The sequence below is a fragment of the Trichoderma virens genome (genome assembly GCF_000170995.1).
Source record: "Trichoderma virens Gv29-8 chromosome Unknown TRIVIscaffold_2, whole genome shotgun sequence".
Taxonomy (NCBI): Eukaryota; Fungi; Ascomycota; class Sordariomycetes; order Hypocreales; family Hypocreaceae; genus Trichoderma; species Trichoderma virens.
The window spans coordinates 45,478-61,831 of NW_014013747.1; the positions used below are offsets into that span (position 1 = coordinate 45,478).

At 53.3% G+C, this 16,354-nt stretch overlaps 5 protein-coding genes across 5 annotated transcripts; 1 reads left to right on the top strand and 4 right to left on the bottom strand.

The window, feature by feature from the left end:
• Nucleotides 1–88: 88 nt before the first annotated feature.
• On the bottom strand, nt 89–7,313 carry TRIVIDRAFT_112183 (uncharacterized protein; the record flags this gene model as incomplete). Its single annotated transcript, XM_014104669.1, has 8 exons — nt 89–1,003; nt 1,063–1,304; nt 1,357–1,953; nt 2,233–3,645; nt 3,728–4,400; nt 5,789–6,027; nt 6,095–6,932; nt 7,095–7,313. Coding segments are annotated over 8 exons (5,136 nt in total), but the record flags the coding sequence as incomplete, so codon positions are not given.
• A 2,080-nt stretch (nt 7,314–9,393) lies between these two features.
• TRIVIDRAFT_35553 (uncharacterized protein) lies at nt 9,394–10,283 on the bottom strand (the record flags this gene model as incomplete). Its single annotated transcript, XM_014104670.1, has 2 exons — nt 9,394–9,998; nt 10,070–10,283. The coding sequence occupies 2 exons, from the start codon at nt 10,281–10,283 to the stop codon at nt 9,394–9,396; spliced, it is 819 nt and encodes a 272-aa protein (XP_013960145.1).
• Nucleotides 10,284–10,570: 287 nt separating this feature from the next.
• TRIVIDRAFT_35142 (uncharacterized protein) lies at nt 10,571–11,028 on the top strand (the record flags this gene model as incomplete). Its single annotated transcript, XM_014104671.1, has 2 exons — nt 10,571–10,742; nt 10,835–11,028. 2 exons carry the CDS (start codon nt 10,571–10,573, stop codon nt 11,026–11,028), a joined length of 366 nt encoding a protein of 121 aa, XP_013960146.1.
• Nucleotides 11,029–11,157: 129 nt separating this feature from the next.
• On the bottom strand, nt 11,158–12,760 carry TRIVIDRAFT_215162 (uncharacterized protein; the record flags this gene model as incomplete). The annotated part of the gene is made up of 2 exons (XM_014104672.1): nt 11,158–12,342; nt 12,424–12,760. 2 exons carry the CDS (start codon nt 12,488–12,490, stop codon nt 11,594–11,596), a joined length of 816 nt encoding a protein of 271 aa, XP_013960147.1.
• A 943-nt stretch (nt 12,761–13,703) lies between these two features.
• Nucleotides 13,704–15,722, bottom strand: TRIVIDRAFT_188355 (uncharacterized protein; the record flags this gene model as incomplete). Its single annotated transcript, XM_014104673.1, has 2 exons — nt 13,704–15,454; nt 15,581–15,722. 2 exons carry the CDS (start codon nt 15,720–15,722, stop codon nt 13,704–13,706), a joined length of 1,893 nt encoding a protein of 630 aa, XP_013960148.1.
• Between the last annotated feature and the right edge of the window lie 632 nt (nt 15,723–16,354).

The following is a 16,354-nucleotide window of genomic DNA, read 5'->3' on the forward strand; positions in this document are numbered from 1 at the left end:
ACACAAGTAAAACAAAATACAATGCAAACATAGCCCATCAAAATATTCCCTGGCTCCTCTTCAGCCTCGACTTACTCACCGGCGGCGCCTTATTCACCTCGGGAATCTGATATCCCCTCTCCCTCTCAAGCCTATGCCTCTCCCAGAAGTCGCTCGTCTCCGTACTCAGCCCACCATTTCCATCGCGATCATCCCCTTGCCTTTGCCGTCGTTTCCCCCTCTTTGCTATGAATATCATCACCTTCCTAGTCACGGGTCTCCCAAAAATCACGTATAACCAGCGCATCATCCTGCCGTATCGCCTGCCGATCCATTTGAAGAAGCGTCGCGCAGTGGTGCTCCACGCAACGATGAGCGTCCCAACGATCAAAGCGACGCTTGCCGGAATTGCAATCACGCCAATTGTCTTCAGCGTCAGGTTGTCCCCGCCTCCCCACTCGCGTGTGTTCATGCCAAAGACACCCGTGAAGAACTGCAGTGGAAGAAAGATGACCGTGAACGTGGTGAAGATCAGGACGCTTCGGCTCTGCGCGCTGGCGAGATCCGCGTGCAGCCTGCTTAGTCGCACTTCGTCGACTTGTGCCTGCCGTTGCACCATCTGAAGCAGCTTGTCGTACTCGTCTCGGGTGTTCTTCACCCGGCGAACCATTTCCTCTGTCGTATGGATATACTCAGCCAGTCGCTTCAGCGCCTCAGCAAGGAATCCTCTTCCATGGACTGTGTGCGGCCGCATCTCGGGGCGGTTGTAGATGGTGTGCATCGACGAAATTACTTTGGACTGTCTCTCGAAAAGACCAAGCAGCGTTGCCAATTCGTCCTCAATGTCTCGAAGCTCCAACAACGCTGATGTGTTGTCTCTATTCTCCTGCTCAGCCCGTCGCCCCTCCTCTTTATGCCGCTCCCGAATTGATCGAGCTTTATTCTCCACCGGCTCGTAGTCGAAGGCCTTGTCACGAAATCCCTCTGAGCGGAATTCCTTGAGCGATGTTGTAAGCTTTTCGGTCTAGCAAGCATATTAGTAACAAGTTCAATATACCGTCAAGATGCAGCAGCTCGACTCACCAAGACACTAATGGCTTCTTCAAATATTCGGAACACTTCTAAATCAGGATGAGAAGCGCGATCAAGAAGCACGCTCACCGCATGCAGAGCTGCCAAGGCGGCAAGGTCCAGGGAGTTATCACATAGGCGTGTTAAATCTACATTGACATCGTTGAAGATGCTGTCTCGAAGATCTGCTTGTTGATACAGCGGTCCCTCGATGGGATCGCTCTCTCGCTTGGGGAAGAATGAGAGTAGTGTATCTGTAAAGATTTAGTCTTGGATCACACCAACAAGAAAACGGCATGGACTTACGAGTTGAGATAGTCCAGAGCCATAGCTGATCCACCATGAGCACATTTCCATTCAGCACGTCCTTTTCAGTCTCCTCTTCGCCATTCTCCTCAGCCTCTTTGCTTAGTCTCTCTCGCCAGCTAGATGTGCGACTTCCACTGCCGCTACCGCTTCCACTTCCGTTTCCGCTTTTATTGCTGCTGTCTCCAGATCTGAGATCGCTGCCAGAAGTCTGGTTATACAGCCCCCGATACTCTGCTACATCGTAGTACCTTTCTTTTGTCAACTTATACAACATCTGGTCATCATCCCGCGATCGCGTATCCCTCATTGACGGATACCCAAACTGATCTAGCGTGCGCCGGCAATTGATTGGCGGGTCGTGCCCCAGGAACTCCCATACGACTTGCAACTCCAAGGAATCTGATTTGGCTACAGATTCAGGAATGGGCCGAGCCCTGCCGTGGGCCAGGCGCTTAGCAATCAGTTCACGCCGGCGAATAAGCCTCTTGTACGAGTCAAAGTGGAGGTACGGAAGAAACAGACAGACATACATCTGATCGTCTCCGCCAGGGGGGGAAAGGGAGCGGCTCGGTCCTGAATGACCTCGTGGAGATACTAATTATCCAAGAGAGTTGAGTATTGAATCTTCCAAGAGCAGAGAATCAAGGTCCACTTACAAGTTCGAGGCGCCGTAAAATAGCACCCTGGCTTTGCAAAATGCGCATAATGCTGCGCATGCCTACCACGCGTGTGCCTCCTGACCCAAAAGTCGTGATTCGATAGAGCAGAAAAGTCTCGCTGGTACGATACTTGCAACGTTTGAAGAACAGACTTGAAGTATTTCATATTAGTAACATAGCTTCTTCTTGGGGAGAGTAAGTAATGGGAGGCCACTTACAGTTACCCAGGTAGGATTATTAAACGGCAAATGAATCCAAACAAACTTGCGCGCCTTGGCCATTGGCTTCATAAAAGGGGTTTGAGGAGCATCATCCACAATGGCGCTTTCACTTGCTCTATGCCCCTTTTCTTTTGCCATTTTTCGAATCGCAAGAACACTCTCAGGTAGCTTCGGGGATGCATCAAGCTCATCATCTTCAGTATCATTCTCCTCTCCTGTGAGAACTCTATCGAATGTGCTGCGGCTCCTCTGGGAGAAAGGTGGAAAGTCGCGATATCGAGGAGGAGATGTGCCCCCGATGTCGCTATCAAGGCTCATTGAGCGGCTGAAGGAGTTTCTCCCCACTCTCCCTCTCAAAGGAGGTGATAGGCGATCAATGGCGAGCTCCTGATCCAAGCTAGCACGCATGAGAGGTGACGGCTTGCGAAAAGGCGTCGATTGCCGAGGGGGAAGCGAGTTGGGTCGAGAGGGAGGCGTCAAGGGTCCAACGCCGGGCTGCGAAACCATTGCCGTTGGTGCAGATTCCGTGCTCAACCTCGGCCTTGATCTAGGGGAGTCAACTGGAAGAATGAGTGGCGATGGCGGGACTGGCAACACTGCAGGGGGCGCCGAAGTCTGGTGAAGCAGAGGATGAGGATTTTCATGTTCATGTTCATGCTCAAGTTCGGCGTGGCTGATTCCCAGAGCATTCTTCACAGTCACAGGATCGGGAGGAAATGAAACAGTAACCGGCGGTCCCTCCATTTCAACCAAGCCCGTCCTTCCTCTCATAGCCAGGAATCTTCCTTCTTCGGGGGGGATTTCCACCTCATTCAATCTCTCGCTGAGACAGGCTTCTGGACCTTTATTCATAAACTCTCTCAGCGGCAACCTCGTGGACCAAGCTCGCACGGTGCCATCCTCAATGCCCGCCTCGTCAAAGAAGCCATGGACCTCTACCGTAACCTTTTGCTCCAAGTTCAGCATCCATTTGCCCCCTCTTGCGTCCTCTCTAGCATTTGAATCCGCCTTTTCAATGTTTTCCGCTAGTTGTCGTAGGAACATGCGTAGAGTGTGAACATTGTGTCTCCCAAACGACGCGATGTTGGCGTGGTCGCTCTGCAGGGGGAAAATACGTTCTTGGCGCATCCCGAGAATAGCAGACTTGATCGACGTGAGCGGCGCGGTAAAGTAGATGTTTCCCGAGTTGGCAGAGAGGCGGGAGTCGATTGTCTCGTAAAACGTCCACACGCGGAGATCGTCTGACACGACCTTGAAGTCCTCATCCACATGGAGGAGAAGGTGGTTTCCCATGCGCAGATCGTCCGTCAACGATATAGGCAAAGGTACCGAGAGCTGGAGCAGGTGCTGGATGCTCGACGCGAGGGTGGGCATGGCAAAGTAGCTGGAGCCCTGGTGCGGTGTTCCTACAAGTTGAATCAACAGCATCATCAGTATCGTTGAACAAAGACCATAGCCATAACTCAAATAACATATGGATCAACTCACCAAAGAAAGCAACCCCGTAACACTCGCGCAAGATGCCCTCATACCTAGTATCCCTACTAGCCTTCACCAGCGCCATCTTGACCACCAACCCTCCGATGCTGTGCCCAATAAACAGCAGCGGCCTCTCCTGATGCCTCTCCCGGGTCCTCAACGCCCTCAACTCATCCAACAGCGCAATAGCCAGCATGTTGAGTGTCGTCCCCTCGCTAATATCCGGATGCTCATACAGCAGAATCCGCGCCATGTTGGCCTCCCTCCGGATACCCTGCCTCACCCACGACGGGTTCTGCCGCTCCGCCTCATGAACCTCGGCATCTCGCATCGACGGCGCGCCAAAGTACCTTCCCATGAGGCCATCGCGGTTCCAGCTGCGCAGCGGATGGGCGGCCGGACACGGAACCGTAACGACGTCGACGCTCGTCTCGTCGTGTGTTAGTCGGCCCTCCGGATCAATCGTGAACCGCAGCCCGCCCTGTCCAGCCCGCTGCTTCTCGACAAACTGCCCGCCATCTCCAGGCTTCAAATCAGTCTCGTCTGTATCGGTGAAGGTGCTCGGCGGCCTCGTTCTGCCAGATCTGGTCCGAGTAGGAGAGGGAACAGGCACGTCCAGGGCGAGACCAGTGGTGACCCGCTGTATCGGGGGGCCGCCGCCTAGAGCCATGGCTGTCCCTCGCTGTAATTACAGCGCACTAAGGTCTGCTGATAGGTGGTGATGTTCAGACCAAGCAGACATGAAGCAATGTACCGAGATGCAGCATCATGAAACTCGTTGATTAAAAAATATCCCCTTTATATATCAAGTGAAGAATAAAAATTGGATAATCAAATAAGAAAAAAAGAGGATGCAAAGGAAATCAAAGTCAAATTCCATCACGATCAGCCCTCAGCATTTCTCTCATCCCCACAATCCAAATCACACTCTCAACTTACAAAGACTCAACATCACCTGCTCCCCAAGAATACGCAATACCCGCACCCTGCAAAGACCAAGCCATCTGCCGGCATCAGACGCTATCGGAGCAAGGCAGATACCGATCAATACGAAGCCAGAAACCTCCCCACGCCCCAGCACACAGCATAGCATCCGAGGCCCCGAGAGCTAAAAGACACCAGAAGGTACCTAACTCGCCTTAGCATCGCAACCCCAGATCACGACCCTCGCTCGTATCTCACACCAAAGACCTCGCCCGCAGTTACACTCAAATCAAGCCTGAAACCATCCCCTGACTGCGCGAAAAAATGAAAGATATCATTGATGTGGAAAATCAAATCCCCTGCCTTGCTCGTGACAACAGCCTCCCCAGGCCGCGGAATGGATGGCAGCCACTGATGCATCTTTCAGGGGCCCCTTCAACAGGCATACAGGGCTTACACGAACTTACAGCTGACCCCCCCTTTCGGCTCGATAGCTGGCCATGAGACTTGCGCCACCGTGACCGCGGCACATGGGCTTTTGAAGCTTCAAAGCAACATGCCCTGCATGGAGTAGCTTGATCGAAATACAAGACTGCAAGGTCCACACGAAAAAGCTTTTAAGCTCATCAGCGATATTTGCCAGTCATTTCCGAACTTTGAATAAAAACTGCACATGATCAGAAGCTGCCATCTCCAGGCTCGGCATTCGTCATCTAGCTCCAGACTCAACTCCAGCTTGCAGGAACTTCTGGGCGTCTGAAGCAGCATGCAACCTCTTCGCCAGCGGCGCCATCTATTTGTAAATTAAACTATAGCTATGTTATTTGCTGCTTAGTTTTGGAGTGTACACTCCATCATCGCCTCCAGAGACAGCATCCAGCATCGACAATATTCATGGCAGCCACATCAATATACACAGCCCAGTCCCTTATATAACAGTTGTATGATTTCAAAAAACGCAAAACACAGAGAATCAACGAGCTCCCAAACGCCGGCCTGTACAGGGGTATCAACTCGATGTAACTAACTAGGCGACCCGCAAAGCTTTAAATCTAATTCGCTAATAAATCCCATTTCTTGTGGCTAAAAGTCATCTTCAAAGGTCGTGCAGTGAAGGATCGCATCCGAGTAAAGCCGATTTGCTACCATGCAACTCTGGCCTGACCGTATGACGACTAGGCCGTTCGGGCCCAGCTTGAACGCCTGGTCGTTTCCCATCTTGACACTAATTTTGCCTGAGGCTACCGAACATGTGCGCACCTTGGTCGCCTCGATAGGCCAGTGATGCGTGTGCCCTGGTTTTATAATGAGAACGTTGAAGCTAAGGCCTGGTGATATCGTAATGGGATGCTGGTTAGACATGTAGGCGTTGGAAAAACCGACATCTAAAGTAATAAGTCAGTTTGATGAGTCCTCAATGCAGAAGTGGCAGCTGGCGAAGATTAAACTCACTCATATTCGTCTTTTCATCCTTCATAGTACCGGGGGCTATCTCCCAGTCTTCCATCTCCTCCATCTCCGCCACCTCAGCAGATGATGGCTTCTGACCAGCTATTGAGGTTGTTAGGGCAGTCGTTGAGAGCGGGGGGCTCTTTTTCTCAGAACTTTGCACGGAGTATTGCTCAGGCTGCTTTGTCGACGTAGACAAACCGTTGCTCCGTCTGGTCGACGCGCCGCCGTCCACATCCTCATCCTCTAGTACTACTACTTTATCACTCTCTTCAACCGATTGATGATTTTGCTGGGATACCGCCCCCTCGGTCGTGCCATTAAGATCCTGCTTACCATCATTGTTGGCCCACTCGCATTCGTTCTTGAGTCGGTAGCAGCAAAATTGGTATTGACAAGCAATGCATGTCGCCGATTTACTGAACGCGGCTCTCGCCTCGGCTGGTAGATCTCGAGGCAAACCCACGCATGGATCACTCAGCCGCGACAGCCCTTTCCACCTGCGACAGGGATTCATTTCTTCCGCCTCACCCACAAGATATGCAAGGATACAGGCGTATTGGAGGGGATCAAGTGTCTTATCATGATGATGCTCCCACCATACACCCGGCAGGTTACGAACCTGCTTGTATTTTGACAATGCTATTATGTCTATCCGGGTAGGGACTTGCTGGCTGGGCGAGAGACTCCTGTGTAAATATCGGAGAACATCGGTCATGGGAGGTTCCAAAGATTGAATAGGGGGAGGCGGCGGCGGCGGTGGTATTGATGGCACCGTTAGCGGCGACGACATAAGAGTGGCGGCCTGGACAGGCAATGGGACCGGTGTGGTTTTTGGCCTCTTCGGAAATCTTTCATCTAGCATGGTCTCATTGTTTGCGTCGCCACGCAGAGAGCGCTTTGACGTATCAGGCGGAGCGCTTCCTGCAGCGCTTGCTCTAAACATTGGGGAGCTCTTCTTGCTAAGCAGTTGCTTCTTTTGGCTCTCCGAGTATTCTGGAACCGCAGGCGGTGGCGCTCCCGGCGATAGAAGATTGCAAGACACGATGATGCCTGGAGAACTGCTCTCTTCGTTCACGTAGTCGCCAACCTTGGAGAATGTGCCATCCCCATTGTCGTTAAACAAGGAGCGGTTGTGCTTCCCGTGAAAATGTGACGACAGAGCCCTCATAGTGATGGAAAGAACTCGGCAATCCCGTACGGGGCACACAAAGGGCAATTTCCCGTTGTTTTCGCCATCGTCATATCGTTCCTTGCCCGGTGGAATTGGTGCATTGTTGGTGCTCTGCTCGGACCCGTCATCCTCTAGAAGCAGGACATGTCAGCTCAACACAACACGAACACAAGTGCCGTGCGCAACATGGTGTACTCACCTATATAAGTATAATATGATTCATCGTCCGCATTTGTCAAAAGGCCAGTGCGGGGAGATTCGCCGTCCCCAGTATCCATGGCATCTGCAGGATCAGAAGGTAATGGCTCTGTGGATGGAGATGGAGATGCAGATGCAGGCGCAGATGTAGACGCAGAGGCAGACGAAGAAACTACACGAGGTCTCGAGTCTCGCCGTCTCGAACCAGCACTCGTAGGTCTATTCAACTCTGTCATCTGCTTGAGCAGAGCTTCTTCTGGCAAGCGCTTCAGCCCAGCCATTCCATCTGTCTCTGATGTCTCGAGTATCTCTGTCGATTGGCGCCTTGCGGATGCCTTTGTCAAATCTGAGTGCACCTGAGGGCGAAGTATAGGTATGCTTGGACGTCCCTCCTGGGTAGGACCTGTGCAAGGGTAAAGGTTAGCAGCAGCCAACGAAAACAAAGAGGAAACACAGGTAGGCAGGGGAGGAGACCAAGTGAATGGCTGCTCTGGTCAATTCGATTCACTGCGAGCTGGCCATTGGCTCAGCCCGTCACAGCCCTTGTCTCCCTGCCCTGTGCGCCCAGCAAACGCAAACGCAAACGCAAACAACGCAAACGCCATGAACCGCACTGCTCACCTTGGTTCTCTACCGACGTCTGCTTCTTCTCCCAGTCCCTCTGCGCCTGCAAAATGTTTTTGTTCGCCGCTAACGGCTTTTGTTTCGCCGTCGGCCCAAGTGTTGAAGTCGTCGAAGTTGGGGTTCGCATAGGTACGGGAAGAGGCACAGGCGTCTCGATAGGGGGGGCGCTCGGATAGCTCCCAGCTGGTGGGAGGATATCGTTGACAGCCACGGGAATCGGCACATCGTCCACATCGCCTGCCTGGCTCTCTGTCCGATTTCCTGCCGGTGACGATGACGATGCCACTCCAAGGGTGTTCCTTTTCCACAGAGCCCGTCCAGTTCGTTTCATCTTATGCGCTGGATTGCCGCCCTCTGCAGTGGAAGCCATGGCTGGGCGTGCGCGGGACAAGAGCCGCTGATTGCGCTCGATAGCCCGGATCTCGTCTTCAAGTGGTCTCGGGTCAGTTCGATACGCATATACGAGATACACGATCACAATGTACAGGTGCGGACGTGTCACCAGGCGCGCGATCTCGTATCATAAAGTTGAGGCTCGCTCAAGCTTCCCAAGCTCCAGGCATGACGCGCAGACTAGCTGCGACGGCCACGTTGGTTGTCCGTATAGAAAGTTGGAAATCGAATCGCAGGATCGAGTCGTACTTAAAGCTCAAGCAATTCACCACCTGTCCCAGCCCAGGGTTTCGCAGCCTCTCCTCTTCGCGCCAGACCGCGATCGAGCGTGGGGAGTGGGAGGAAGTACATCCAATGCATTCACGGCCCTTACGGAGGGCTGCAGTGGAGTTTCAGTGACGTGCGGTGGGCAGGGGCACCACCACAAGGCTCTCAGGCTGTAAAAGGGTAACCTCTAAGGCTCTGGCTCAGGAACAAGCGCGGCAAGCTGGCCGGATTAGGTAATATCGCTGAGCGTACCCCCAAGCTTCACTCAATTCATATCGCGGAGGTCGTCCTACATGTGATACGTAGATGGATCTATCTGCCCACTCCCACGCGGTCATGTTCCTGAGATCGGCGGTGCTTATAGTCTTATAGTGGCCATCGGTATACAAGTAGAGTATTCAAGTTTGCTGTCTTGTCCAAGCGCCTCTTTCCACCCAATGAAGTCAACAGAAGGGTGGTGATACTACCATAGTATCGATCTCAATTGGACAAAGATTCATCCACCTCTACCTATTCATTACCAAGCAGGCACAACCAAAGACGCACCCGTCTCAAGTCTAATTCAAATCAGTCCGTTCATTCGTTTCTACTATACACTTGGATAAGTACAAAATCCCACACAGCTCAGCCCTCTCTCTCTACCGTTTTATTTGGCCTTCTTTCCGGCCTTCTTCGCCGCCTTCTTCGCAGCCTTTTTGCTAATCGCCTTCATCACCTTGCCGCCGCCGCCGCTCTCCGCCCGCTTCTTCTCAGCCTCCTTCTGCCCAGCAATCTCCCGCTCCCTCCTCCACCGTCTATGCCTGAACCACTGCTTGCGCGTCCTGAACGCCTTCGTCTTCAGGCCCGTTGTCTTCACCAGCCGGCCGATGCGCCAGTTGTCCTCGCGGTAGCTGTAATCCGACCTCAACCGCAGCAGTCTGTCGGGCTCTCCAGCCTCCACTCGCGTGACTTCAAAGGGAATTCCTGAGGGCGAAACCTCCGCCTTAGCCACCTCAGTCCGTATCGTGTGCACCGTCTTGTTGAGCTTGCGCTTTCGCTCGGCATGCAGCGGGTAGGGCAGAGTGTCATCCTTGTTGAAGACGACGCCAATGTACTTTCGGTCGGGATGCTTCGCAGGGTCACGGTAGTACTTGACGTAGCCTGTCGCCATGGAATGGATGGTGTGATCACGGCCCATGATGCAGTTCTCGCCTGGCCACCAATGCGTTCCGCGCTGTTTGTAGAGAATATTGCCCGGGATGACGAATTGATCTGTGTTCAGACACACCGAGTTAGCAAGACACAAATCCCAGCCATGGAAACCCCAATTGCAGTCAACATACCTCCAGTCCGCTTAGCACCCAGCTTGTTAGGAATTCCCCTCTTGCTCTTCTTCTTGTAGGCTCCCTGCGCCTTCACCGAAGCATTTCTTCGACCTTCAACCAAGGCATTGGCCAATTGAGCACCGAGAGGAGCAACAACGCTGTTGACGACACTCGGCCTAGAAATGCCGGCCACAGCAGCCAATATCGGCCGCTGTATGGTGAAGAACCGCATGGCCATGCGACTTTCCCCTCTTGTCGTGGGGGAATTTTTTCTTTGGCCTACGAGGGGTTTGAGGTCAAAATGCTTCAATGCACCTTTGCATGATCCTAGTCAAAGTTGCCAATTTTGGAGGTTTTGCCGCTTAGTCATCTGGGGCGCTTCTTATCGATAAGGATTTGTAGTGGCCAGCTTATCATCCAGAGCTTCTTCTCGAGTCGCAAGAGCGTCATCACACGACCTTGTTACTTCCACCCGACTTCGATCTTGTTTTCCCTTTCTCGCCAATCAAGCTCTTCAATATGCGCCTCCTAATAGCCCTCCTGTCGCTCTTCGCCCTCGCCAATGCCCAATTTGGCTTCTTCGACCAAATGTTTGGCGGCGGCGGCGGCGGCGGCGGCGGCCATCACCAGGAACAGCGCTCGCAGAACAACCCCAGCGACGCTCGCCACTACCAGCACCAATACACACATTGTAAGTACAGCTTTTATGCCTCTATTTTCACCTCTACTATCGTCTCAATAATATTGGAAAGGAATATGGAGCTAACATGGAGATGCGACAAGCCGCCTGTGACAAGTACCTCTGCCCCGATACCCTCGCCTGCGTCCACTTCCCTCACCACTGCCCCTGCGCATGGGACGCCAACGACGACAAGTTTGAGCTTGCAGAAGGAAAGCGCACGTGCGTTTCAAAGGGCGGATTCAAGCAGGGAGAAGCCGCGCGCAAGATTGAACTGGCGCGCAAGGGTTTGCTTTGAGTGGCGGCGAGGCGGCGGCACGACTTGTCTTTTGGGAGCACAATAAGATGCGATGCGACACAACACAACATAGCACAGCACAACATAACATAACACGATACACTAGATGCAAGAGTTTGGACATATTATGGAAAATAGGAAATGGGCAGCGTATAGAATGATAAATGGAAATTGCAGCTTGTGAAAAAGGGCTGCAATCAAAAGCGCTAACTCTAAGCTCACGTTTGTCAATGAGAAAGACATACAATCCCTGTTCCGACCACCACAAATCCCAGATGTCCAAACACTCGAGATAACTACCACGCCCTTAATCCGGGCTCGTCGTTGCCTTGCGCACACTGCTCATTCCTCGTTCCACATTCCTACTCCCACAACAAACGCCTCAGATTCGTATCCATAAAACTCCAGCCAAGATCTCGTTACGGGATACGTAAAAAGATAGGCGAAAAAAAACCCTCCATTCCATGACCCTATGCAGCGGTGCACCGAAATGTAATAATATCAATAAGAAGAAGAAGAGAAGAAGAAGACAAACCGGTTGCGTGGCAAAGCCTATCTCTTTCAACTATGACGACCCATTGACAAGATTTGCAGGCAAGGGGGGTACAGGCGGAACTCCATTCTCTTCCTCATTTTCGTCATCATCGTCCTCGTCCTCGTCCTCGTCCTCGTCCTCATCATCCGGCATCGCCTCCGGGTGTCCTAGAATATGCGCCACGCTCTTCATCTCATAATGCTTCTTCCGCGCCTCTTCGAACTTGCGGTGCTTCTCCCTTTCTTCGGGCGAGAGCCCCACAACCTCCTCTTCGGCGGAGGGGGTGACACTCTCCTTGTCCACATGGACCGTCTTTTCGCTGGAGCTGCGCGTCGCCGGCGCCGGTCTCTCCGGGATTTCCTCCTCTGGCTCACCCAACGATAGGCCCGGAATGTCGTCTTCAGCACCAGCACGTTGATTCTTGCGACCAGAAGCAGCACCGTCAAGGCTACCCTGTGCCGCTTCTTCGTCGTCGGAGGGGTCTTCTGTCGGGTCGTAGTGTTTCGCATAGGGAGTCTTTGGTTCAGTAATTTTCATAGTCGAGGTGCGCTCCTGCTCCGTCAGGTACAGGTTGGCCTCATCCCACTTGAGACGCTGGGCCGAATCGGACGGGTCGGTAATGCTGTGAGAGGAGTGGCGGCGGGACCCTGCTCCAGAGGACGATCGACGGTGTCCGGCGTTGATCTGGGTGTTTGCGAGGGTGACCTCTTTGTTGGAGGCCCGATCTCGAGACTCGTCGGGAGAGTGCGGGGCGTTGAAGGAAGGGTTTTTGAGGATGCCTACCACTCCAGAGTCAGCGACAATGGCGAATAATAAGAAGAATAAGAAGAATAAGAATAATTCAGAAACCAGAGACTTACCCCTGGGCCGTTTGGCATCCGGGCCCGGTGGGCTGTGAGAGGGCGGCGACCGCTCGACGGAAGTCATCCTGGCGTCTCGTTTCCGCCTCGGCGTGACTGGCTGGTAAGATTCTGGGCTGCAATAGCGCGGGCTGAGGCTCTCGTGGGAAGGCAGCAGTGCTGGTAGCTTGCTGGTAGCTTGCAGGTGATGCAGGTCGTGTGAGTGAGGTGAGTGAGGGCACAGGCAGAAGCAGAATCACGCTGCCAGCAACGAGAGAGAAATAAGTTTTTGTTTATGCACAAGCTAGTCTGTGCCTTGTCGAGGTGGGGAGAAGCAGCCCAAGCTTGTGAGCGGGGGATGCAAAGCGCTGTGGCAGCTCAGCAGATTTAGTGGCTGCTGGCCACTGCCAGATGACGCTGTGGTGGCATGTCGCCACGCCCCATTTGCAGGCTTGGTTGATCACAAGCCAGTGGAACTATCAGCAGCTCAGGCCTTGTTTTGTTTTCTTCTTGCTGCCACCGGACCATGACAGGGCGTTTGATCATCTCATGCAATGGGCGTTAAGTTGCAAAAGGCGGGCGAGGCCAAGGTGCTTCCTCCGCCGCCGTATGATCTGCAACCTCTCGCCGGCTTGGGTTGGCGTTTTTTTTTTTTTGTCTTTTTTGTCTCTCAACCCATTCATCATCCAATTTCTTCATCAAGTGGAATCATATAATCGGGAATAATATTACTGTATCTAACTTCCACGGGCATCCCTTACCCTGGCCATGGCATTATACCATCAATGTCCTGCTAACTTCGCTTCGAATTTCACAAACCACCCGCCATGCTTAACATCATTGCTTCGTCCTTGACGCAAATCGACCAGCCCGCCATCCGGATGTTACCCAAACCAAATGATAAGAAACGAAGACTCAAATGCAACAAAGAAAAGGGGAATCTCAACTAATGCTCTGCAAAATAAGGCTCAAAAGAGAGGGGATATAGGCCGGCGTAAGATGGGTAGACGAATCCAACTGCTATGATTATCTGGTTGGAAATGATACGATCTCAACCTCCAGTATACAACGGAATAAAAAAGAAAGAGAAGAAAAAGAAAGAAGAAAGGACGGATAAAGGTGGGGTATGATGTTGTAAACCATGCAACATATAAACAATATCGAAGTGACCATTGAGTTGATAAAACAGGGTGAAAAAGTAGTAAAAACGACTCTCGAATGAATATCGTCGCTCTTCATGACAGCCTTAGACAATGCTTAAGAGTGATCGACAGCACATCCACCGTCGCACTTCGGTCAAATTAGATCTTATTTTTAGGAACCAGGTTGAGCACGGCAACAACCAAATTGTACCCAGTGCGGTAGCACACGCTTTTATCCTTTTCCGAGCTCCAAATGTCAACACAGCTTCGCAGTGTGTCGAGAATGATCTGCCGAGGCGGAATGGCGCATCCCATCGCAGCAGCGCCAGTTAGAGGTGCGTCTGCGCGAAGGACATGGATGTATGTCGTCAAGGTTGCGGAGAAGAAATCGAGCACGAAAGCTCGTCCGACCAAGTCCAGGCGCAGGTGCGGCTCACCAGCCCACATCTCGCGGTAGTGTACCAGCAGCGCGAGGCAGCACTCCAAGGATGACCAGTACGACTCGGGAAACATGACGGGCCCCTCTGGGTGCAGGGCAAAGGGACGATGAAGAACCATAAGGCATCGTCGCAAGAAGATGTCGACCGTGACGCGTTGCAGCTGTCCGGTACAGACCCGCTGGGCGTGGCTCATGAGCTCTCGCAGCTGGGCGTTGTATCGCAGCACGTCGGGGTAGGATATTTGCTCCTTGTTGGAGTTGATCTGTGCCATGACGGCCAGCACGGTTGGCAGTGACTGGTACAGCACCATCTGCAGGCTGTCCGGCGGGCCCCAATCGGGGATCTTCTCCAGGCTGCCGAGTTCGTCGGGCCGTGTAAGGGGCGGCATACCGGTGCACATGGCCACCTTGACGTCAAGATACAGGATTGTGAGCCACAGCTTTCGCCGGGAATCCTTTTCCTCCTGGTTACGCCCCTCGTCTTCGAGGCTTGACGGGTCTTGAGGAAGGCCGTAGATAAAGGCCGTGCGAACGAGCATTCCGAGCAGGGACCAGCATGAATCTACAGACCAGCAGGTAGGATTACAGACTTGCTTGGCCACAACCATGAGGGCGAGCGTTTTGAGGGCCAGCAAAGTCGGTCGGAAAGAGAATGGTGTCTGCATAAGACATGCCTCGGCAGCCATCATAAGCTCTGTGGCAACGGGAGGCTCTCCCTCCGGAGAGGCAAAGCTGCCTAAGCCCATGACCATGAGGAACTGTGCCAGCCAACATAGATCTGAGGCGTTGGGATCTACCCAGTAGCGTTCTATCTCACGCTTAAAGATGTGAATGTCCACGATTGGATTTACCACGTCGAGCAGCTCGAGATACCGCTCAAGGTACCTCTCGTGGTTTGCCCTCTCACTCGCCAATAGTCGAGTAACGGCATCGCGGGTATAGTACTTGCTTGCTCCAGGGGTGCCAAAGGGGAAATTGCCCGGCAGCGTGAAGTTGGCCAAGCAAGCATTTGTAGCCACATCCTCAAGGGCGGCAGCCAGTGGTGCTGATTCCAAAGTCGTCAAAGTGCCAATCTTGGTCATGAGGTCTCGCCAATGGCTAGATCCTCGTACTTTGTGCTGGACTTGCCAAGTAGCAAGAACCGTCGTTGTCTCTTCACTGGTGCTGGATGGGGCTGTGGGACAAGGGAACTTTCCGCCGTTGGGACCTTTGTTGTAGCTGTAATAGCACTCCCTTCCGTTGCCGCTCGACTTACAGCGACCGCACGGCAGCTCCTTGTCACACTTTACCTTGAGGCGATGGCAGCGCAGGCAGCTCAGGCAATTGCGCTTGCGCTTGCGGACAACACGCAACTGATTTGCCGCAGACCCAGCAGCAGAGGCACCGTCGATCGGCATGCCATTGGCATCAACTCCGGCGTGAGGCTCAGGGCTCTCAGTCGACGCAGTGGGAGAAATCAACCCATTCTGCCCTGGTACGCCCTGGGCAGGGTCGCCATTGACGGGAGGAGATGATGCCAGCGCAGTTGCAGCCCTGGCCTGTCGCGATGAGTTAGGGGAAGCAGAAGCGGCGCCATTGGCAGCGGCAGCCACTGCACCGGGCACAGCGACGCCATTGACGTCGAAGCTACAGCGCACTCCCGCCTGAATGCATCGTGAGCAAGAAGGCTTGAGCAAATCGCAGCGCCGTTTGAAATGGCGGCAGCGGTCACACGTCTTAACCTCGCGCATATGGGGCATGCTATTCTTCACACCAAGCGAGGGCAGTCAACGGGTGATTCTCCCTCGTCGCCGGTGCAACAAAAGCGACGACGAATGTCTCGCCTTCGGGATGGCGAAACAATGAGCGGGTGGGGGGGGGACAGACGAAGAATGTGTGTTTCCCACGGGTGGCAGACGGGAGGGCGTGCGTTGCACCTTGTCTAAGATGTTGGATCGGAGGACTGTTGGAGACGTGTTTTGGATGCTTGTGCTTGTGCTTGTGCTGTCTGTCCAGTGTCGAGAGAGCCGTGCTGCGGCAGACGAAATGGAATTGAAACCACCAGGCTGAAACCAGGCTATTTCAAGAATATGTTCAGCCGCGCAGAGCAGATGCTGGCCCCCAGCTTAGACACAGCCTCGGGGACGCACACGCGCGCACTCAGCTCAGCTCAGCACAGAGCACTCAGACTCGCTCGGCTTGGGTCAATCGGATCAAGCTCAGGGCGAGAGGGGAGAAGCTGGTTAGCGAGGAGCTGGTCGTCCCGCTTGCTGTCCCGCTTGGGCGACTATTTGCTGTGGTCTTTTTGCAAGCGCAGCGTCAACGTCCCGCGCGTGAGATAATGGTAATGCAGCAGTCAATTGACGGTTGGGAGTGGCAATGAGGGAAAAGA